The sequence below is a fragment of the Lepidochelys kempii genome, chromosome 9 (genome assembly GCF_965140265.1).
Source record: "Lepidochelys kempii isolate rLepKem1 chromosome 9, rLepKem1.hap2, whole genome shotgun sequence".
Taxonomy (NCBI): domain Eukaryota; kingdom Metazoa; phylum Chordata; order Testudines; family Cheloniidae; genus Lepidochelys; species Lepidochelys kempii.
In genome coordinates this window covers 35,922,704-35,946,075 of record NC_133264.1, presented here as the reverse complement: position 1 = coordinate 35,946,075, position 23,372 = coordinate 35,922,704, and the positions used below count along the sequence as shown (strand labels likewise).

The window sequence follows — 23,372 nt, the reverse complement described above, 5'->3', positions numbered from 1 at the left end:
AAGTCTTCTCACATATTTTTGCCTACATCTCAGTTAAAAATAGTGAGCAGGAGAGAAAAAAATACATCCCTAGTTTCTCTATGGTGGGAACGAGGGCATACTACCAAGAAAGGTGCACAACTTGGAATATTAAAACATTTAGTGACTCATTTTTTGTACTCCATGCTACTGCCCGCTCTGTGGAACACGGGTAGCCACTACAGCTCGGAGTCTATAGCTGAGTTGTCCGCTGATGTCCTGACAGTTTCAGCACCAGCTCTCCCTGTCTCTGTCCCCTCCATGGTCCCTGTTATGCTCAGACTGAGGAAGCTGGTGTGGAAGCTCTATCAGGAGGACAGCTAATGCTCAACTCCACCAGCAGCTGTCCCCAGCTAGCCAACCATAGATGGTCCACCAGACTGGGACTTGGTTCTTGAAGCCAGACCAGATCCTCCAGAGCTGGGGGAGTATTTCCTGAAAAGGGGAGCGGGGGGCAAACAGGCTCCCTTCTCTGCCCTTTGAACCAACACAAACAGGCTGGATGCTTTCCAGGTTTATAAGCAGCAGTGTGTTATTTACTAGTTCCCCTCCAACAGTTCAAGAGTGTACAACCTTGTGCAGCAACATATAAATGGACATAAACTTCCCCCTTAGCCGACACTCCAGGGAGGGAGAAGAAATATCTCCTCATCCTGAGATCCTGTATCTCCTGGCCCTGGCCAGCTTCCCCCTTGCACTTCCTTCTGACTTTTAACTGTTCCCATCTGATAGGTTGATTGCTCTCATTAGCTTGTTAGTCCCCTGCCTAATTTAGCCACTGAGCACCCATCTCCACTTAAGTCTACTCCAGGGGGAAAGAGTTAGTACCAGAGTGCTGGGTCAGCTCTAGGCTCCTAGCTCTCTGTCACAGGTGTCATGGATGGAAGTGGCAGAGATGCAGGGATAGAGACGTCCCTCTACCCCGGCAGCATACTTCTCTCGCTGCCTCACTCCCCACGCCCACGCATAATCACAGGACCTCCCTGATTGTCCCTCAGTTATGCCCTTCCTCCAGCCTTGGGGAACGTATTCCCTTTCCCCTAGCCATTCCATTCCAAGGCTCTCCATCACAACTCTGCTCTCCCAGTTGAAGCTCACGCTCTGACGTGGGCAGAAGCTGATTCAAGGAGGGAGCTGCTAGCTCTGCTCCCGAGTCAGCTTGAGGGACATCTCTTCTCTCCTGCCTTTGGGGACAGAGTTAAGGTTGATCGAGATACTGGGTTGTAAGCATTCCCTTGGCTGTGCAGTCCCTGGTTTTCTCGGGTTTTAATAAGTTTACAGTGAGGTTCTCTTAGAGATACATGGAAGGATCTTAAATGAGCATGTCCTAGTTCTCAAGTGCAGAGTTTGAGGGCTCTGAAATTCTGGAAGAACATGCAGAGCACAAGGCACTATGATCTGGCAGCGATCTTAACTCCACTGTAAGCGTGTGGACTGATCCACCACCAGAGGAAGGGGAAATAATGCTCCAAACAGCACAATCCCAATTCCTCTTCTCAGGAAGTTTCTTTATGAAGTTAGAAGCAAAAACACAGCAACCCAAACACTCACTGCCCCTCAGGTTCTTGTCCTAGTCCCTTTCTCCGGATGCTCATGGTCCTTACAGCCCTCTCCAGCTGGCTCTTGCTTCCTGCAGGTGTGTCCTTTCCAGGCCTTCCACTTGACAGGTGCAGGGTCTCTCCCAGTCCTCTTCTCCCCCCAGGTCCCTCCAGCCTGCTCCCTTGCCTGACAGCATTATATGAAATTTCCTGTTGGGCACATGACTAAGAGGCAAGCACATGACCTAGAAACTATAGCTCCCAGTTTTAAAGGATCCATAAACTGTAACAGGTGCAGTGGGATGCGGGCGTGCACTCCAAGCCTGAGTGTCCTGGCACAGCCACCTTCACAAAGTACATTGTAACTGAATTATTTATTATTACTGTTTAAACAATTTTTAGTAGCATGTGCTTCTCAGGCTGCAGCTCACATATCAAGTTATTCCACTATTCAGGAAGCTTACAGTTAGCTTTTGCTCCAGTTAAAGCTTCTGGGTGCATATCAGAAGTGCCTAAACAGAGCACACTCCAATGTTCCAGCAAAGACATAATGAATCTGCACAAATTATTCCTACCAGTAAGGTATGTGTATGTCCTGTCTAAGGGGCTGCTTACTGCTAGTATTTAGGTGTGTAGTAATATTGCTTTTGCAGTGTATATGCACCAATTTGATGGGAGTTTATCCAGTGAGCCTCACTTCTTATTTTTTTCTAAAATTACTCAAACATTAGTATAATATTAGATTTAAAATTCACACAAGGTAAAGAAGTGACTGATTCAGTGTGCAGGGGGGGGTGCAGGAAAGGGGGGAAGGAATTGAAGTTAGACAACGGTGTAACTTACATTCTTGTGTACATTTTGACATCTCCATTTTCACTGGCTTCACGGTTTAGGACTGAGCGCCTTTGCTTTGTGTCTGATCTAGCAGCTTTGGGTGACAAAGATGAGCTGCATTAATTCCAGGAAGAGCAAATAGAAGATGAGCAAATAAAATTATATGGTGAAAAATTAAGAAACACAAATAAAAGTCTTCCTTGAGAAAGTGAGTTTGCAAATTTAGGGAGATATAAAACTGCATAGTTATGTTCTGGATATTGATAATGCAGCATGCTGGATTCGAGTGCGTCTCTCATGGGGGAAAAAAAAAAAAAAGCAAGCAGCATACAGATCACGCTTATTCTGTCCAAGTAGGATAGTTTTGTTCTCATGCAATGGGAGCAGGTGGTGGAAGGTTGTTTTGATGAGGTTAAAAAGCTCCTCCCATCTTTCCCCGAGCAGCAGCCTAATCTGCGTCAGCAGTAATTGTGTGCCTTGCACTGCTTTACAGTGAGGGTGAGTGCAAAAGATATATCAATATGAGGTATCAAACTGAGACCTAGATGTTCCGTTTAAGTCGTTGCTCATTTCCTTGAGCCATAACATGGGCTAAAGGTTAACTTACACATTCTCCGAGGAAGAACAGGTTTTTTTCTTTTTTTCTTTTAAGGTGTGTGTGTTTCATAGTCTTTCCTACCTACAGAGGCTAAATATGATGTACGGTGTTGTTAATGCAGATTTTTTTTCCACTGGATTATTTGCTAATCAGACTACAGTACAGTGGAGATAAGAGAGAGATCTGTTGCCTAGATAGGAGGCTTTAATGAGCAACTGAACCCCCGGGAGCTGAAATCTGAAGTAGAATGATGCTGTTTTCTGGTCTCTTGTCATTTCTTCACTTGCTTCTTCTCAACCGTTTTCCAATGGGCCTAGTGAGCAGGAACTATCCAAGGTACTAGAATGCTGGCTGCTTGGCTGCTGAATACAAGCGGATTGCAGAAAGAGAGGAGAACCAGATTACTACTTATATCAGAAGGTAGGCTTGCTCTTTGTTTGAGAATCCCTGATTAATCAACAGCAGCATCAACAGACTAAGGCAGCTGGAGAGAGCAAGCCTGCCTGTAAGTCACGGGGGAGAGAGACGATGCCACAAGCTAGACTGCTTCAAACCTTCTGTATCTGAGTGGCAATGAGAGAGAGAGCATCTTTTCTGCTGCAAGAAGCCATTTGGATAGGATGTTTTCTATTCCTTTCTTTCATTTATTTTTGTCTCCACAGAATACATTCAAATGAGGCACATTAGCAATCTCTGTGTTATTGCATATGACGGTGGTGTAATCTTCTACGTTGTAAAGTGGGTAAACATCATCCAGTTTCTTCTCAGCTGGACCGAAAGCAGGGTGCTGTTTGTACCCTGCCATTATCTATGCCCTCTGTTCTCTGAATGTGGATTTAAAGAAGCAAGCACCTGTCTTCTCTTGCCACTGCATTTTTAAAAGCCAAACTTTAAAGGCCATTTTAATCCTATACCAAGAAGATCTTTAACATACCCACTGACTTCTAGTGATGCAGAATTCTACAATCTGGGCATCTTTGCCAACAAGATTTAATGCACTTTAACTGAAGAAAAACTGAGCCTAATTGCAAGTCTGTTTCTTATGGTGCTGAAATATTCCTTCAGACTGCACTGAGATAACCACAGGAAAGGGCTTTTACAGACAAAAGTCACCTTTGATTATTGCACTTAGCAGTCCCCGTGGACTTAAATTTTGGTATGTACATGTTTTTAAAAATTCTCTGAGCATGTTAATAGAATACAGTGCTAATTAGAGAAGGTTAAAAAAATTATACTTACAAAACTGGAATAATTTGTAGTCAGGGATGTCTAATGCCAAAGTTTGCTTATCTTTTTTGGCAGATTAATCAAACTATTCCTTAACTAAACAATGCTGTAAATGTATCTCAGACTCTTTTATGTACCTACACACATTAGCTATGTTTATAATAGGAACATTTTGAGCTGGATTTTTCATTTGTAAAAAGCAGAGCTAAATTATTAAAAACATTCTTTGCTATATTCTGATGTATTAATTGATATGATTCATAACATCTGTGTTAGTTACTTATCAGACATGCCACACTATTAATATTTTACAACATTTTAATACATTACTCTTAGTAGTAAAATCTCCATTTCATTTTCTTAAGGGAGGAAAAAAATCACATACACAAGAAGCTCTTTCTTTCTTTCTTTCTTGAGTTCAAATACACATATATGTTTGCCCGTAATGTTTTTCTAATTCTCCCCAGTAGTATAAGGATAATCTAAATCTCATAATTACACCGAATGCTTGCTGTTACGAATGCAGATTTGTTACATTTTAATACATGTATTTTGGATGAAACATATTCTATCTTTTTGAAAAGGCACCTTGATCAAAGTGTCTTATTGCAAAGTAAACAACAGCTCTCTAAATTCTAAAGCAGAGAGGAGACATTGTAGGCAATGATCTTTCTGCTGCCCAAAATGCAGCATGAAGTGACTCAAATTCCAAGGTTTTGTTTTTTTTGTTTTTTGTTTTAAACTCTTGATCGAATGACCTTTACACTTGAAAGGTGAAAGTTTATAGCCACAGGATACTTTCTTAAATATACATAGCAGTTTTTTTTTTATTCTTCCCAAAGAGCCAGTTTTAACCTCTTCAAGTGAAGGTTTTAGCATCACTTAGCTTCTGTGTCTTTCACTCAGGTGCTGGTGCATATCACTCATATTGTGCAGTGTAATGACTGCAAGATGGATAGTATGTAATCTTAGCAAAGATAACTTGTAAAAATTATTTGCATTTAAGACTAAATTAGCTTCTATTTAATAAAAAAAAAATGATCAAACTACATGGTACGACTTAGGAAAGCCTGAGTGCCTAATTCATAGAGACTTTGCTCTCTATTTGACCTTAGAATCTAGTGTAGTACTACTTAGGCAAACAACATGCCTGTTCATTATTTGCCTTTTATTGATGCATTGCTTGTTCATGCTTCTCCTTTAAACAATTAATCAGATCAAATATTTAACATATGGAAGCTTGCCTGGCACAGGGGTAGAAATATTATGAGAGGTATAGAAGCGATTTCATGGAAGGCAGCGTCTCTTTCCATTTGCTGATGTATTTGCAGTCGCTTCTTTTGGTGAGGGAAAAGTATACTGTCTACCCCCTAATACCATGAAGCCCTTATTAATGGGGCTGTAGTCAGCAGTTTGTGAAAATCAGATGTGGTCTGTTTACTTTGCACTTATTGCCTTGCAAGCTACTGGAACACTGCAGCACAAACTCAAAGGGCAGGGTGGCAATTTAGCATGCTTGATCTGTGCAAAATGCTTTTGAAATGTTGCATTTTGCTGAGATAGCTGACAAGTAACACTAGAGTGAATGGGGTGTAAAAGAGAGGAGCGTGAGTATGCAGGGAGTAAAGCAGGAATGAAGTGGAATACATATCCCCCAGGAATCCAGGGTTGGATTCATGACATGTACTACATCACTGTTGAGTTCTGTCAGCCTTAGTCCTCCTATGTTTAAAAAAACAAAATGCCTCCCATTGATTTGAGAAGAAAGCAATCAGCGCCTTTGTCACTATTTAAACAAGCTCTTTCAGTTTAACATCAACATTGCCATTTTTCAATGTAGCACAGCTGCATTTTGAGGCTATCAGGCAGGGTGAAAAGCAACTGTGAAGATTCTTGGGGTGGCCTAACCATGAATAAAGGTGGAGCCACTTCTCTGAATTTTACAACATAGCAACAGCATGATATTACACGCAATCACTGCACTTAGTAGTCTGACTTTAGCATTCCTCACACATAGATTGTGCATTTTCTGGATGGTGTTAGTTTTTTAATACTAGGATTCTGTATATTATGCATCAGATCAAATAGAAAATTGTATTTCAAATGTATAAAGATATACTAGAGTATGTCATAGCAGCTTTGTGAAACACCGTGCATTATTTACCCACATTTTCAGAAATCACATCTGAAGTATTACAATTCTCTTATATTCAGTCCTGTTAATAGGCAAAAATCAGTCAGGGAACTGCTTGCACTTGCCAGTAAACTGTATGCATTTGTAGAAGAGTTGGCAAAAATCTAATTTAATTTCTTTCATGCGGACAGCTGATTGCATGGGCAGTGTCACTGTAAGCTGCTCCATGTTGCCCTCATAATGTCTCTCAACTTTGACTTGGAGGAGAGAAGAAGGTGATGAGACTTTCAGATCTTGATGTTTTTTGAAGAAGGGGTTATCCTGCCCGAACTGCAAAAAACTGTCCTGCTTATGTACAGCGATTAACTTCCAAGGCCCTCCCCAGAATGCTTACTCATTGATATTATGGAACATCAATTTGTTACATTTTTGCATTCTATTCTATTGTGTACATTAATAAATATAATGGTATTCACAGTAGCATAGCACATTTATGGGGATAAATATTGGACCAGTCTTTATAGGCTTGCCAAATCATCCAGCATATACAGCTACACTTGAGAAAATGACCAGATTTATTGTAATTGACACATTTGCCTTTCATGTAATTTTTATGAAATGAAGTGTATGCCTTGGATACCTTTTTAGTTATGTCCTCACTGTAGGATGGATTGCCAAAAGTGCTCAATGAAATCAGTGGCATTGACTTATCATTACCATTCCATACCACTGACTTCACTGGGAGCAGAATTAGGCTGACATTTAGGTGTTTTTGAAACAGCCCCCTCCCCATGTGTATATATATATCCACACAGAGAGGGGTGGAAAGTGGTATAAGAGAATTTTCCAAATTACGCGATCTCCATGTCACAATTAGCCAGTATTTTCCGGATTCAGAAATCAAATGCACTGAAAGCAAGTTGATTATGCAAGTGGCCCTATGAGTCTCCTCCCCTCATCACCAGCTAATTAAAACTCCAGGAGCACTATATGCACAACAGGGGTGACAAAATGTTGCCTCACCTCAGGCTTACATTACATATTTACAGGTTTCAGAGGAACAGCCGTGTTAGTCTGTATTCGCAAAAAGAAAAGGAGTACTTGTGGCACCTTAGAGACTAACCAATTTATTTGAGCATGAGCTTTCGTGAGCTACAGCTCACTTCATCAGATGTTTACCGTGGAAACTGCAGCAGACTTTATATACACACAGAAATCATGAAACAATACCTCCTCCCACAGATGTGTAATCAAATGTAAATGTACTCAAACAGAATACTTGCTTGACTTTTCTCTCCTCTGACAGATGACTGGAAATGGTTTGTTGTCTGAGTTTACCAGAAATTAAAACCTTTGGTCAGCAGTTGATCAGGGTTGTCCACAACCTACCTTACCAAGAGAGAGTGACAGACCGTGTATATTATGACTCAAAGGGCCACATGTATTGGTTACACATTCTCACCAGTCTGGATATTCAAGTAATAAAATGTCTGAAGCGACACAATTGTGCATTAACAAAAATCAGTCTGTCTTATTACACTGGATAGATTAATAAAGTAACAATGTTTACAGTAATACGTACTCTAAGCTTTGACTGGTCCCAGCTGTTTGAAGTTTATGCCCTATTTAAGCATGGCAGATAGAAGTTTCAAATACTGGCAAATGCCATGAGATTGCAAAATTCAAAAATTATACCAGATACTGAGGATCTGATCCAGCAAACACTTGCTACTGATCTCACAACTTATTTTAATATGTAGTGCCACGGATGTCAATACAACACACTGAATCCTTTGGGACTAAGCAGACAGTGATTTGCTTAGTATAAAGTGATTGCAGGAGTGGGCTTCAATGGGACTATGACAGTAGTTAGAACTGTGATCAGTAGTGTTTGCAAAATTGCATCCTTAAATTGTAAACTGTTTGTGGCAGGGAATGTGTCTTATTCTATGTTTCTAAAACACCAAAGAAATGTACAGTGCTATCTACATGATCAGTAATAAATAGTGACTAATACAATAACACAATATAATAAAATATCTGGCCACTGCATACAGCAAAACAGAGACTCATCTCTATTGAACACATGTATGTTTGCCTTCCCCATATTGCTTTGACCTCGGGCTTAATATAAATAAAAAATAAAATTCTTCGTACCATGAGCCTTAGCTAAGCAGCTCTTTTATATTGTTTAATGCCTGCATATTTTAAGCCTCAGAAAAAGAGAACACGGAATAAGATGCAGTAACCAAGTCGTGTGGAGGACATGTAATAAACAAATTAAGTTCTGCATGCCTCAGTGAAAAAGATCAGAATAATTCTCCATTTAATAATTCTTTAGGGCCTGATCCAAAGTCAACTGAGGTCATTGGGAGTATTTCTATTGACCAATGAACTTTGGATCAGCCCCCAAAACCTCATCAACATATAGTAAATATATTCTTCAAGGGTGAAATTCTGTCCCCAGTGAAACCAATGGCAAAACTTCCTTTAACTTAATGGAGTCAGGATTTCGTGGTTGAATGAACCTTACCTTAAAGGAACTCTATTACTACCCCATGTGCTATTGTTTTATGTACCCTGAAAGGGTACATGTATGCAGCATTTTGGACCGAATGGGAGCAAGCCTTCCAGCCCAGGTCAACAGACTCAGGCTAGGGGGGCGAGTGTTAGTGCTCTAAGAATAGCTGTATAGACAGCACTTTGAAGTTGCAGTCTGGGCTGGAGTTTGGGCTCTGAAGTCCATCCCCCTTCCTAGGCTTCAGAACTTGAACCGCAGCTTCCAAGCGCTCTCTATACAGCTATAGTTAGAGTGCTAGCTTGAGCCCTACTACCCCAAGTCTGTTGACCCAGGCTGGGAGGCTCACTCCCACTTGTTCCAAAATGCTGTGTAGACGTACCCAGAAAGTGTTTGGCTAAATGTAAATGACCTTAAAATAAGGGAAGGGACTAGATTCTAAATCTCTAGTTAAAAGAAAACAAACTCTGGAGACGGAACAATTCTGAGTCTAGTCCTGTGTTCCATAATCAAGCAGAATTTAAATTGAAGGCAAAAGGAGGTTTGTCGGAGTAAGGGCTGCCATCTCATGCCCTATAGTTCCATAACTCACAATATTATGAACGTAGCCATGTTGGTCCAAATTCACTTCTGTTGAAACACCAATGAAATTACACAAAAACAAGGCTGCCAAGTTGACTCTGCTCTTAGATCCTTAAAATAGGTGCTGATCCTGCATATTGTTCTATGCAGAGAGACTCCTGTGCCCACACAGAGCCCCAGTGGATTTAAAAGGGAGACTTCTGCATGGGTGCAGAGAGCTTGCCTGCAGGAAATAGATTGCATGACTGGGGCCTTAGTCCTTTCTGACTTTTAAGATTTTAACTGCCCAACTTTAATGTTACTCTAAAGTCATTTTTACATTTATATTTTTTGTTTTGTAAAAAAAGGGAAGTAAAGGCAATGAAATTGTCTGTATTTAATGGGACACCAAAAATATTTCCGTCTGAAACCTGACTTACTTTTGCTACCAGTAACAGCTAAAATTACTAAACAGAAAAGAATATTCTTTTTGGTTGGTGGGGAGGGGAGGACCTCTACCTTTCCCAGTTTGGTTTCCTTTGTGAATTTGTCTCATGGTCTGGGCTGTGCCCACAGGTGCACAGTGATTATTGGAATCTATCAGAGATTTTCATTTTGGGTTTAAAACTAATAACTGTCCACTTCAGAATTTTACTTATCCAGCAGCATGAAACAATGCTGAAATGGGCCTGGAAACATAACACTATATAACAATGAGAGGAAATATTTTGATGCTAGTTTAACAGTGGATCCTATGCTACAGTCCACGTTCAGACAGAACTCCCATTGCCTGCTCAGTAAGATCAGTTAAGGTGTTCTCACTGTCCTGGCATTGTTCTTAAGCTGCATTATGGTTACATAGACTCAGTCCTTGTCTGAGAAATGATACCATCCTTCCTCCTCATACAACCCAGACCCTGCATGACTTTGACAAGTTACTTTAGTTTTTCTGTGCCTCAATTCTCCCTCTGTGGGGAGAATGGGGATAATAGTACTTCTCTCATTGGGCATTGTGAGGATAGATACATTAAAAGACTGTGAGGTGATGGAGACTACATGAAAACCTCAGACAGAAAAAATGTTCACACTTTATATGAAGATTCTATTTATAAAGGATTGACAAATGGTTAATATATATGAATAAATAACCAATTGTTATAGAGTCCAATAAATTGCTTGAAACTATGGCTTACAACCCCCTTATGTTTATGGCCATATACAATGCATGCTACTTATGATTAATATGTTACAATCATTTATTAACTCTTTTTATAAATGGCAATTCAAAGTGTGATTTAAAAACATTAGTAAATAAGATGAACCTAGGACCTGAGGTAGGCTCCTTACTCCACTGTGCTGAGCACTGTACAAACACAAAGGGACCCAGAGTCCTTGCCTTGAAGAGTTTACAATCAACTCAAGGACAAGATACAATTTAGCGAATGTAATAAACAATTGGAAGGGGAGGAGGGAAAGGGGAGCAGAGAAACAATATTAAGATCACACGATAACACAAACTTACAATGTCCATAACCTGATGGTTCTGGGTAACTTAAATGAAAAGAGGTTTTTTTTTTGTTTTGCCTTGTTTGCTATAAATTTAGGAAGGAGGCTGGCCTCAAAAATATTTCCTGCCAAGCGCTGCAAATTGCTGGTGACAACATATTATCTGTAATAAATTGTAAGCTATTTGCTCACTGATTAAGGTATCATGTGTCTTTCAACCTGCAGGAAGTGTTGCTTTCCTTCGTCCATTATCTCCTGCAAGATGATGAGTTCTAATCAGGAGGAGGTCACGTTGGGCACTTTTCTCCAGTATATTGAAGATATGGGGATGAAGGCCTATGATGGCTTGGTTATACAGAATGCATCAGACATTGCTCGAGAGAATGATCGCATGAGGAATGAAACAAACCTGGCTTACTTGAAAGAAAAGAATGAAAAACGCCGAAAACAAGAAGAAGCAATAAAACGGTAAATATATCAATAAAAAGAACATGGTTTGCCAGGAAGTGGCCATGAGAAAATAATCCCATTGACTATTGGCTTCAGCTGTATGGTCCATAAAACTGATTGAAAAGTAAGGGGCCAGACCTTGAGCTGGTACAAATCAGCACAGCTCTAGTAACATCTCTGTAGCTAATGCTGATTTACACCAGCTGAGGATCTGGCCCCACACTGAGCTGTTCATCTCATATGTTTTACAGTATGCATGAATGACAGAGTGGCTCTGTCCTCAGAAATCTGAGAAAGACGATACTCTAAACTAACAGAATATATCTCTAACCAAAGGTATGAGTTTGGGACCCTCACCAGTGTGATTTCTAAATAAAAGTTAGATTGATGTGAATTAAATTGCATTTCTTGGGAGAGTTAGGAATTGATCCTACAACCACTTTCAAATATGTAATTTATGCATATGAGTAATCCCTCCAGTGGAACATCTTGTGTAAAGTTAAATACATTCCTATGTGTTTGCAGGATTGGGACATTAGGGAATATTCCTTGTGGCTCAAAATAGATTATTCTTGATTTGATGCTTTTATATAAAAAATTTACTTTAATAATATCAGAGAACTCAGATAATTTATTTGCTATTTATGGCATCTCTTCATCATCCTGCTCTCTCTGAAGCCATCAGAAGCTTTATCATTCATTTCAATGGAAATGGATTAGACTCCATATATGCACAAAAGGTCTGATTCTGTAAATATTCTATATACCGAATTTCCATAGATTTTAATGTGCAGTTTAAGAACAGAGTGCTTACTGGATCTAGCCTCAAATTCCCATGGATGTCAATGAGAACTATGAACTTTCACGGACAGGAAAAAAGGATGAGCAAAAGACATTTTTACATATGCAAATCTGCCATTGATTTGAGGGAAAGGACAAATTGTATAAATACAAACCACGCATCTAAGTGCTAAACTTGCATATGCAAATGAAGGATTTGAACACACACACAGATAGGAGGCCCTTTGACTATTTCCCCCAGTGTGAATCTTCAGCATAGTAATATAAGTGATTAAATGTTGCAAAAAGTACCTTGTAGTGTACAGGTAAAGCAGACCTGCTGTGCTGCTGAACGTTCCAGGGACACCTTAATAGTCCATTAATTCTGATGGAATGTTAATAGAGCAATAGAAGTAGATCTGGCGCTCCGGGGGGAAAAGCAACAAAAGCCAAAATTGCGACGGCCATGTTTGCTGATGTCTTTGGATTTTCTGTTTGAATGCTCCTTTTGTTTTTGGGGAAGGGGGAAAAGACAGTGTGACATGGTAGGCGAACAGCGATCCATAATCAAACGTGCATTTTGGAATCTTTTGAGGGTAGGATATCCTGACAGGGATTTGTGGGACATACTGTATTTAGAGTGTTTCAGAATGTTTGGGAGTGGAGACCGTAGTTTTTTTGGTGGTTCAGCTGTAATACATATGACATTATAAGGTTACATTAACTGGCCATAAGGAAAGCAGGTTAGTTTTCTGTTTTGGTTTATGCTGGTTGTGCTTTTGTTTAATTTGTGCCATCTTGGTTTCCTTTCTGTTTTCTCTATGTAAGCAAACAAGCTATATAATGTATATATTTGTTCTTTCCCTCTCTCGTACACTCACTCACACACACACACAACTTACCTACTGTTGGATTTTAAACAGGTAAATATCTGTGCAACATATTAACACAGACAGTTCCACAGACCTCACACTTGGGAAGGAAGAAAATACACAGAAGCCACATCTGCCCGAGAGGAATATTGCCAGAAATGGCCTGTTGCTGCTAATGCTGGCTGATCTCCTATGTTGGGTGCCCTGGAGCTCTAGTGTAGATGAGTTATTAGTTACTAGCACCCCTATTCACTGTCACCTACATGCCATGGCAGCAGGCAGCCTGTCGAAAATAAAATGGCCCAGGTGGAGCTGATCCTAGCAATAGGGGAAATTTGTTGATAAACTTCCCTGGTGTAAACAAAGAAACAAGGAAACCACAAGAAAGGTGTTAATGTCTTGGTTTTGTTTTTAGTTAGTGGATGGCAAATAGAGCATTTGGCAAATTGTTTCAGCTGGGGAAAAAAGGATTTTTTTTTTTAAATGTCAAAGTTATTCAAACCATTTGGACACTTTGTTTCAGTGATAAAAAAAATAAAATCACCCGAGTCAAAATGAGCCAATTGTTGGGGTTGTTTTATTTATTTATTTATTTGGTTTTTAATTTTTCAATTCAGCCACCAAACAATCAAACTGTGCCCAGAACGACGTGGGTGTGGAAATGAGTCCATCCTGGGCTGAGGAAAGAGGCCAACCACCCACAGCCAGACCATCCTTCCCAGATTTGTGTGCCAGGCATGGGTCGGTGGGGTAAAAATCTTTTCTTTCTCAGGCAGAAAGGAGTCAGGGGTGTGTTGGGTGGAGGTAGATATGGGGATGGATTTGCATCATGCCACCCAGCGGTCTTTCAGGAAGGATAATAAAATCTGAGGCTACAGTACCATTCTGATGGAGCCCTCCTTAACAGCAGGGATCCTCCTCGGGGCTGTTGCTGGCTTCAGAAGTGCTTGCAGTGGAGAGACACAGCCAGGGAGCTGGTATGTCTGAGGGGCACCACATCTGCATGGAGGCATAAAAACTCTTTGAAAATGGCCCTGGCCTCTTTCTGAATGTTCCATGGGCTGGGAAACAAGTTATAACAATTTCCTCAAAGGAATCCTGATGGAGTTTTCCTTTCCTTTAGCTCCCTCCCACAGGCTTCCCTGCACAGAGTCTGGGGTGGGAAAGGGGGAGGGGCTATTCTCCCCTTTTATTAGGAGAACTGAAAACTGTGATAATCTAGAAGAAATCTGACTTGTCTAAAAGAGCAATGACATCAAAAGCCACTTAAGTTGATTGCTAGCAAGTCTGCTCCCTGTTGAGACATCAAGGGATTTATCCAGTGCCATGTTCCCTGTTGACAAGTGGCAGGCATAAAATATGGCATGGGATTATTAGTTTCCCTCTTTGTTTCATGCAACTATCCTTAAGTATTTGCACTATTAACTCTTTGGACTTTTAGATTACTTTTGGTTCCTGCACATGTGATCTAGAGAGCGACAGAGGTTGTTAGGGAACACATGCAGGCATAAAATCATGAAAAGACCAGAGACTACATGAGGAAGTGTGCCAAGGTAAAAAACTCAAAACAAATATTATGGTTTGGTTGAGAGGTGTTCATGACTGAGGATACAATTTTCAAAATATTCCCTGGAATTCATAATACCATTTTTGGGAGCCATTCATTTTGAGTATAAAATGATTCTTTTTAGAAAAAGGTTGATCATGGTTGTTAACAAAATAGGATGGAGTAACTTATTTATTTTCTCAGTTCCATGGGTAGAACCTTTTAAGATAAGTAAAATAGTTCAGTGAAATGCATTAGATGGTGCCAGTGTTCTGCAAATACAATGTGAAAAATGACCTACAAAAAATTAAAATGCTCTTGTATTATACATTTTTCTTGAGAAAGGGTTGGGAGTGCTACATCACATTGTATTTGTGCGCTAACAGTGGCATTGATGTACCTTTTGGTATGATTGTTAATTCAACACATGTTGATACGTTAATTATGGAAGAAATATTTTATGGATAATTTTGTAATTATCAAGAAATAAAGAAATAAAACATGCCTCATACTGAACTGAGCAAAAATTTAGTCTCTCTCTCATCTTGCTGGACCGAGTCAGCTGATCTGATCGGAATTTTTGACCTAATTTTAGCCCAGTATTTAATGGTTATGTAAAGAAAACAAGGATAATGTGCTGAGAAAGGACTGCGATTAAACAGTAAATATGTGTTCATACAAAGTTAGCACCTACTTTCTGGACATACTGATTTCTTGTATCTTATTTTTCTGGTCTTACTATTTTATGGTAGAGACAACGTGGATGAGGTAATATTTTTTATTGGACCAACTTCTGTTGGTGAGAGAGGCAAGCTTTCGAGCTTACACAGAGCTCTTCTTCAAGTTTGAAGGCTGGTCTATCCAGCATGACAGGAAACTATTAGCGGTACATTGCCATATTGCCTACAGAGTTTATGTGTTACAAATACAACGTTAAGAAGCATTACGGCTTCCATTAGGAATCGAGTTGCAATGCCGGAACATGTGTCTTAGCCACTCTTAATAGAAAACAGTGCACCACCTACTGGAGGCAGCACTTCTGTGACTAAAACGCCTGGTTGCCTCTTCTATTCAGGGTGCCCGGGGGGAAGGTTGAGTATTTTGGGTTTATCCTCAGGCACCCATGATGGCAGGTATTTGCCTGCCAGCTCCTCCATAGTTGAAACATAAATTCAAAAGGCTTTAAGCCTATTAAACTTCCATACCCTTGTCCATGCTACCTTGCCCTATATAAAAACTCAACTGGAAAGCATTTTTTTTTAAAAATGCATGAATTCAAATTCTCATGTGAAAACTGAAATAACAGTCACATCAGCCATATGAAGTCTCTGGGGTTGCATGACATATAAATTAGGGTAAAAATGATGTCTGTACATTCAACAGTTTTGTCCTACAGTCTTCCACGCCTCAGCTGCCAATTCTATAGAGAATATTTTTATCTTGATGCACATGTAAAAATGTAACTCCCCTCATGCTAATCTGATGGTGTGAGTGACCACGAATCTCCACCCATCAAGATTTGGACATAGCTGTAAGAGTATTTCTTCCTGTTTCAAGCAGTTAACCTTGCTCGCAGACCATTTCTAGCACTGTGAAATGGCATTGTGGAAAGCTTTGTTTTTGCTTGTTATTGGAAGTAAATAAACAGATGCCGACATGAAGGAGGAGCTTTTAGTAGTGCTGTTTTGAGTTAGAGCTAACAGATATGGGCCAGCCAGCCAAAAGCAGAATTAAGCTCTTCTAATAAAGAAGGAATTGTAATGAACAGCTGTCATCCTAACCTCTCTTCCCCATGGCAGATCACATATTGAAGACTAACCCATCAGCAAAATGTAAGATAATATTCTCTCTCTCTCTCTTTCAATATGTATTTTTAAGGGTGTGGAGGCACTGTCTGTAGTTTTCAATGGTTATGTCCTCAGGTTTCTTTCTAAATAGGACATAGGACATCCTTCAGCTAAAAGGTAGACATTTGTAAATGTATGTAACTGCAAACACGGATGAAAAATATTTTGGTCCATGGGTTTATTTACTGCTAAACGCTCTATTTAGCAGAGAAAATGTGTAATCTTAGAGTAACAAAATAGTGTGCATGGACATGTTAAAGTGCTTCTACCAAAATGTTTATATCAGAATAAAAATAGCCTAAGGAAAGTCTTTTCATTACCAACTTACAGTTCACAGTGAACTTAATTTCAGTAATATGTTGATATTGAGAAAATACTTTAGGAAAAAGAATGCATACACTTGTTTTTTTTTTAAATAGTAAAAATATTTGCCAGTCATTGAAATTGTGCTCAGTCAACTACACATTTCAAAATACATGTTAGAATATTCATGCTCAGCAGATAATGTTTGCAGCCAGACCTCAAGAAAAAACACAGAAGTGGAATAAATGCAGCCATTGTGGGTGATAGGCTCAGTGAAAACATCTGCAAGTGCAGATATGAGGTTCTGTTGAGAGGTTGTTAATTATGAGCTCATCAGTTTATTGCTTTACAATACAAGGTTTACCATTCAGTGACAAAGGAGATTTTCTGACATAACCTGATGTTTTAATCAAGAGGCATGTGCTGTTGAGGAACTTAATCAGTAAAAGTTCTGATTTCTTCATGATTCTCCATTACATGCTGTATAGTAACTCTGTGGAATTTATACAGGGATACAAGTCATATTATGGTGGAGCTGGTCCCAACACTGTAGTTAAGGTTCTGTTAGAGATTTCAGTTTAACACAGGACTTTAAAAACTTTATTTTGTGAAAATCTCAAATAATTTTATGATCCCATGTAGTTCAGTTAGTGTAGCAACATCTTTTCTACCCATAGCAAGTAAAATATTTTCCCTGTTGACCTCTGCATGTATTTTCTTACATTTATAAGTAAATAGATGAGATGATCCAGCTGACAAATCCTCCTTCCCAAATACTCAGACCCATATGGCTACCCACATTAGTACAATACAAAATAAACAACCCCCAAAGCAAATGTATTACTATTGTCATTCCTGAAATATTACTTTAGGGCAGTCTTGCAAAACAAGTCAATATTTACCAGCTGAGGCAAACAGCTACTTGCTGTCCGGTACTGTGACAGCACTGCCAACCCCAAGTGATCAAAATCAGAAAACAGAGAAAAGTAATCATGAGATTGGTAGAAAAATAACGAGATTCATTTCAAGTAAATCTTATACAGTTTTGAGGGTCTCTTTCTTCTGATATTTAACTTGTAATGTGAACAGGTGAGCTCCCCCAGTGCTCGCCATCCCACAAAGCCTAGTTGTTTGATTTGGCTTCCATTAGCCAAATTTAAAAGGACAAAAGAGGAATGGACATAGATGGCTCAGAGGACTGGTAATGGGATACAGGGCCCTTCCTCTTGAAGTCACAAGTTCAAATACAGCCCAAGTCCATAATGGTTGAAAGTTATTGCTACCTGTTTGCTGTGTGGTAACCGGTGTGACATGGACTGCTGGCCTCATTCCAGTTTCTGTGGCTAGATGTTCTAGTGGCCAGATGTTCACATTATAACTTACAGCCTGGCTAGCACTCTTGGCAGGCTGAATTATCATGGAGACTTCCTGGCTCCATCATTCTTTATGGTACCCTACACATCATGACTGAGGCATATTGACAAGTGTCTCAAGAATTTTCCACGGCCACTTTTAATCCCTTGTTTTTCTGCTCCTTTCTTTCTACATTTCCTTGCTATCTCTTGCTTACATTTTTTAAAAAAATATAGCCAGGGTATTTCTAATCTAATGCAGAAAATGGAGAAATGTTTTAAACAAGTGGTAGTGTCCCTTATGGAGAGGGCTATAGAACTTAATAGAAATGAAACCACTATAGAGCAATAGAAATGTTATAGGGTTGTATACAAAGTATTCTAAACACGTGCAGAATTTATTAGAAAATTAATGAATTTTTAACCATTGTACAGAATTCTACAGACAGGAGATTATAAAGTGAAGAAATTATATGGGTCAAAAATAGGATAGAAAGGTTATCATTATCTATTAAATTCCATAGGACTTTTCCAGAAGGGGATTTAATGTTATCAAATAGAGACTGGGCAGGAAAAGAAGGAGAGCATATTTTCAAGGCTGCCCACTTATAGCCTTTTTAGTGAATTCAGAATGGATCTCATTAATAAAGAAATACCTTCAGTAAAACAGCAGAATCACATACATTAGCAATTAGTCCAGTTCAGCTGGAAAAGTTGCTTTGTAAGTATTGATCTGCTACCATTAAAAATAAATTCACAATTTCAGTAATATATTCTATGGTGAAGTTCCACTGACTCCTGATACACAGAGTCATTGCATGTGGCTTGAACTATAATGGTTATGGGAAAGGATGACGCTGCCCAAGGAAGTAACAGTTGTGGAAGAGAGGCCAAAAAGAACTCTCTGAATCCATAAGCCGTAAAATGCAGTCAGTAGTGAAGCACACAAACACACACTTATGAGCTGTTGACAAACCGGTCGCTTGTACATACAACTGGGAAAGTGCCACTCAACACAGGGCAGGGGGAAGAAACAGAACCAAAGATGTCTGATAACAAGGATAATATGAGTGGATCGTTTTTATGCCTTATGAAAATCCATCATTTATAAACACCTAGATGTAAGCCTGAACAAAACTGAAGCAGGCAAATTGTTTTTGAAACACATTTCAGGTCATTCCCTTTTTCAGGGCTGTAAATTCCAGCTGTACTTTGCACTCATTAATAATAGAGGGGATTATGTCACATCCCACCCAACTGGCTGATAACTGTGCTCTCCCCTCTCTCTAGACATTAGCACCCCTCAGATATTTCAGGTTACAAATATTTTCATTACGATTTATTTTTAAGAGGAATTGGTACACACTATGGTGCCTTGATAATCTAATCAGTGAGTTTATTTACTTGTGACAAGGAGAAGAGGGCCCTGTTTGGACATGCATCAGAAAAGAAATTATTGTAGCACATGCCTGCTCTGCAACAAAAGCCAACATATGTCAATGGGTGTTACTTGTGTGCTGTGTGCTAGGTGGAGGACTGAAATTATATGAAAACATTAATGTAGGGGAAGGTTCATTTTTGTTGTGCATATTAGATTTGTATGTGATTGGATTAAAATTTGAGAAATGAGAGATTAAAGCAGAAGCAGATTTTGGAGGGGGCGGGACTGCATGGTTTAGAAGCTAACCTTTTCTTCCTCTGAGGTTTTCCATTCCAATTTGGCTTGAAGTCCTAAGTAAACTCAGTTTAAAGGTGTCAACAAAATTCCCTGTTGAAAATTGTCCTCGGCACAAACCTTCATTCATAATTTAGTGCCAATGACAGTCTCCTCTTCGGAGAGGCCACAACTCAGCTAACATGAAAACAGGATGACTTCTCACCTCCACAGAGTCAGAGAGGTTCAGTACAGGGTTGAAAGTGCTGGTGGACTGTTGTAGGAGAGCTCACACTGCAACTCCCTACCCAGGGTGCTGCATAGCCTGTGAAATGAATAAATGAAATGACTTCAGCTTCCATAGCAGAAGTCCAGTCAAAAGCAGAGAGTTGTTGCTATTTATTTCTATTGCAGCAGTGCCTAAAGACCCCAAATAGAAATTAGGGGCCCATTATATGAGGCACTGTACAAACATATAATGCAAAGACAGTCCTGGCCAGAGACAGCTCACAATTTAACATTTAGACAATACACAACAGGTAAAAAAACCTTATGATTTAGGGGTTAAACGACTGCTCATTTCCAGTTGTATTGTAGTGCAGCATTGGATAAGTTAAAACAGTTCCCTAGTTGCTGGGATATACTGAGGAGTTCCATCTAACAGCTATTGTTTGAATAGCTTGAAATCTTCATAGAAAGAGTTAATAGGCACGTCTAGAATGTGTCCATAGTGAAAGAGCTATAAATATCTAAAACCAACACCGCTATTCTTGGCTGGAAGTGAGTTACATTAGGCAATCACAATTTTAAAAGATTGAAAATATGAACAATTGTATGGCTTGTTACTAATTAATAAAATTTACCTACATTTAATCCATTCCCTCTTCTGGTGGATTATACAGGACATATCTTACCAGTAGATTCTCTGCTAACTGAGGGCACTTCAGTTATTAAGTTGAGATCACATGTGCTATTAAGTGAATTGCTTGGTGCAGCCTTTCCCTGAATGCAGTATTTCATACTTTGGCTAATTTTATACTATAATTTAATTTCTGAAACATGCTTTTACTTGAATTTTTAAAGACAAAAGGAAATGAAGGTGCAGTGTCTCTTACTATTGGAGTAGGATCATTTAAAAATGCAGTTCATCAAGAGAACACTCTTCTATATTAAACGTAAAGATTATTGTGCTTCTCTGCATGCTGTTGAGGGACAGAAAATTCCTGCTATATGCAAAAAGCTCAGGGCTGAAACTGTGGTGTTGGTATACATCAGAAGTTATTTTTCTCACGCTCAGCATTATAACACCAGCAGGGACAATATCGCAGTAGTCCCAGATTATGTAAATCAGAAAAATCAGTAAACAAAGAGACTAATTTAAATACATCTGCTGATACCAAAATCACATTAGTGCAAACTAACTGCGATTTAATTTTCCCAACTTTTGGAAGTGATATGAACTAGAGGGAAGTGTCAGCAATTTTGTAATAAGCTAAAAGTTGCTGTTTTGCAGGGGAAAATTTGCTATTTACTTCCAGAAACAGTTCTCTGTACTTTAGAGATGAAAATGAATATCAAGGTCTAAATACTATATGGTTTGAAGTTTATCTTCGTTTCAGCTCAAATCTGCACAATCAGCTCTTAGTTTCATGATCAGCGAGACATCTAGATTAGAAAAGTGACAGGGGTGTCAGTTGGGTGGACATCAAATTTTTTAAAAACAAAACAAAAAACCAGAAGACACTAAAATTCACTGTGAATAGACTGCTATATTGTGTAGTGTGCTGTATTTTAGTGTTGTGATCCTTTTAAATCAGGACACTGAATGTAATGATTATTTTCCCTTTTATTGCTATGGGAGAGAAGGTAGATTGCACTCCATGGAAAGGAAACAAAAAATATGAATGGTAGGAAGAGCAGAGTTTATCCTTTTTTAACACTAATTGAGAAAAAGGAAGGGGGCTAGAAGTACCCAAATTCCCAAAGTAGTCTAATAAAAGGAAAAAAACCAGCAGCAGCTTCTCATTCCCTTACTGGGTTGGGGAGGCCTCTGCTCATTCTTTTGCCTCATGAGTCAGTAATGTGCTCACCTCCGCTCAATGCAGTGAGTTCTTGTGCAGCTGGCCAGAAGAAAAGAGTAGTTGTCTCTTTAAGGGCTCCGCTTACAACAAGTGTTAAGAGGACAAGTGGGGAAAGTTTACAGGGATAGAGAGTACAGAAGGGCAGGAAGTAGCTGGACAGACAGGATGGGGATTGTGTCCTTCCTGTTGACCATCAGTAGGGGTATTTCTATCCCCATGCAGGCCTGGAGAAGCCTCCTTCACCTGGATTGGGCTGGCAGCACCCACCTACACACCCATGAAATTTGCAGAAGGACCAGGTTTCCTCAGGACCTGCTGTGGACATTATGCTAATCACCCTTACAGAGGTCTGCTCAGGAACAAACATTTTACTGCTTTTGGCGGGGCCTGCTTTCCTCCCTTCCCCGCCATGACTGGAGGGGCCCGCTGCAGCCAGAGGAACTGCAGCCAGAGGAACTGTCAGCTCCCGCTGTGGCCCCATGGCCAGAGGAATTCTGTGCCCCTGCCAATTATTGGAGGGGTCTGTGCCCCTGCTTTCTCCCCCCCCACCCCGTGCACTCCTCAGCACCATTTTTTCCTGGGCGACGGGGGCCGGGGGAGGGAGGAATTTTTCCTCATCACAAGAATGGCTGAAGCAGGGTGACAGGCTTATTTTTTGTTTTGTATTCCTGACAGCAGGTCGAGGACCCAGTAGAATGAGACAGGAGGTTAGGTTATAATTAAGCAACTTAGTACATAAACCTCGGGGTAGATGTCCAGTGCAGGTACTCATTATGATCATTGGATAAAATAGATTAGAAAAGGATTGGAAGGAAAGCATCCCTTAATGGATCTGAGAAAGAGAGTTTTGGGCTCCTATATCTGGTACAGTGAGGAGACCCCACTCCTGTTGCTGGAATACTAGTCCAGTTGTAGTATCCACTGTTCAAGAAGGATATTGATAAATTGGAGGGTTCAGAGAAGAGCCATGAGAATGAATACAGGATTAGAAAACATGCCTTGAACTCCTTACATCTAACAAAGAAAAGGTTAAGGTGTGACTTGAGTATAGTCAATAAGTCCCTTCATTGGGTAATATGATAATGAGCTCTTTAAACTATCAGAGAAAGGTATATAATATGATCTAATGGCTTGAAATAGAAGCTAGACAAATTTAGACTGGAAATAAGGCATGTTTGTTTTTAAAAAGTGAGGGTTATTAACCATTGGAATAATTTACTGGAGTCGTGGTGGATTCTCCATCATTGAGAATTTTTAAATCAAGATTGGATGTTTTTCTAAAAGATCTGCTCTAGGAATTATTTGGGGGAAGTTCTATCGTCTGTTTCATGGGAGGTCAGATTAGATTATCACAATGGTCCCTTTTAGCCTTGGAATCCATGAATCTCTCCACTTGCAGCTGGACTAAAACCGCCAGCTCATTTTGCACTGACAGCTGAAGATAAATTAGATGGTAAAGCTTTTGGAGCCAGATTTACAGAGGTATATAGGTGCATATAGATGCAAATAGGCGCCTAACTCCTATTGAAAGTTCAGTTCAACATGAGTTAAGC

At 39.7% G+C, this 23,372-nt stretch overlaps 1 protein-coding gene and 1 long non-coding RNA gene across 8 annotated transcripts in view; one reads left to right on the top strand and one right to left on the bottom strand.

Moving 5' to 3' along the window:
* Positions 1–2,544, bottom strand: part of LOC140916892 (uncharacterized) — a 34,208-nt gene extending 31,664 nt beyond the window's left edge. For both annotated transcript variants that reach the window (XR_012160684.1, XR_012160685.1), the window contains exon 1: positions 2,400–2,544. This is a non-coding gene — a long non-coding RNA (uncharacterized lncRNA). The remainder of the gene's footprint in view (positions 1–2,399) is intronic.
* A 299-nt stretch (positions 2,545–2,843) lies between these two features.
* Positions 2,844–23,372, top strand: part of NYAP2 (neuronal tyrosine-phosphorylated phosphoinositide-3-kinase adaptor 2) — a 180,881-nt gene continuing 160,352 nt past the window's right edge. The window contains exons 1-3 of one of the 6 annotated variants that reach the window (XM_073359901.1): positions 2,844–2,888; positions 3,651–4,144; positions 11,160–11,402. In XM_073359901.1, the coding sequence (XP_073216002.1) occupies positions 11,197–11,402 (206 nt within the window). In that variant the 5' untranslated portion in view covers positions 2,844–2,888; positions 3,651–4,144; positions 11,160–11,196. The other 5 variants (XM_073359900.1, XM_073359902.1, XM_073359903.1 and 2 more) reach the window with 5 other exon arrangements.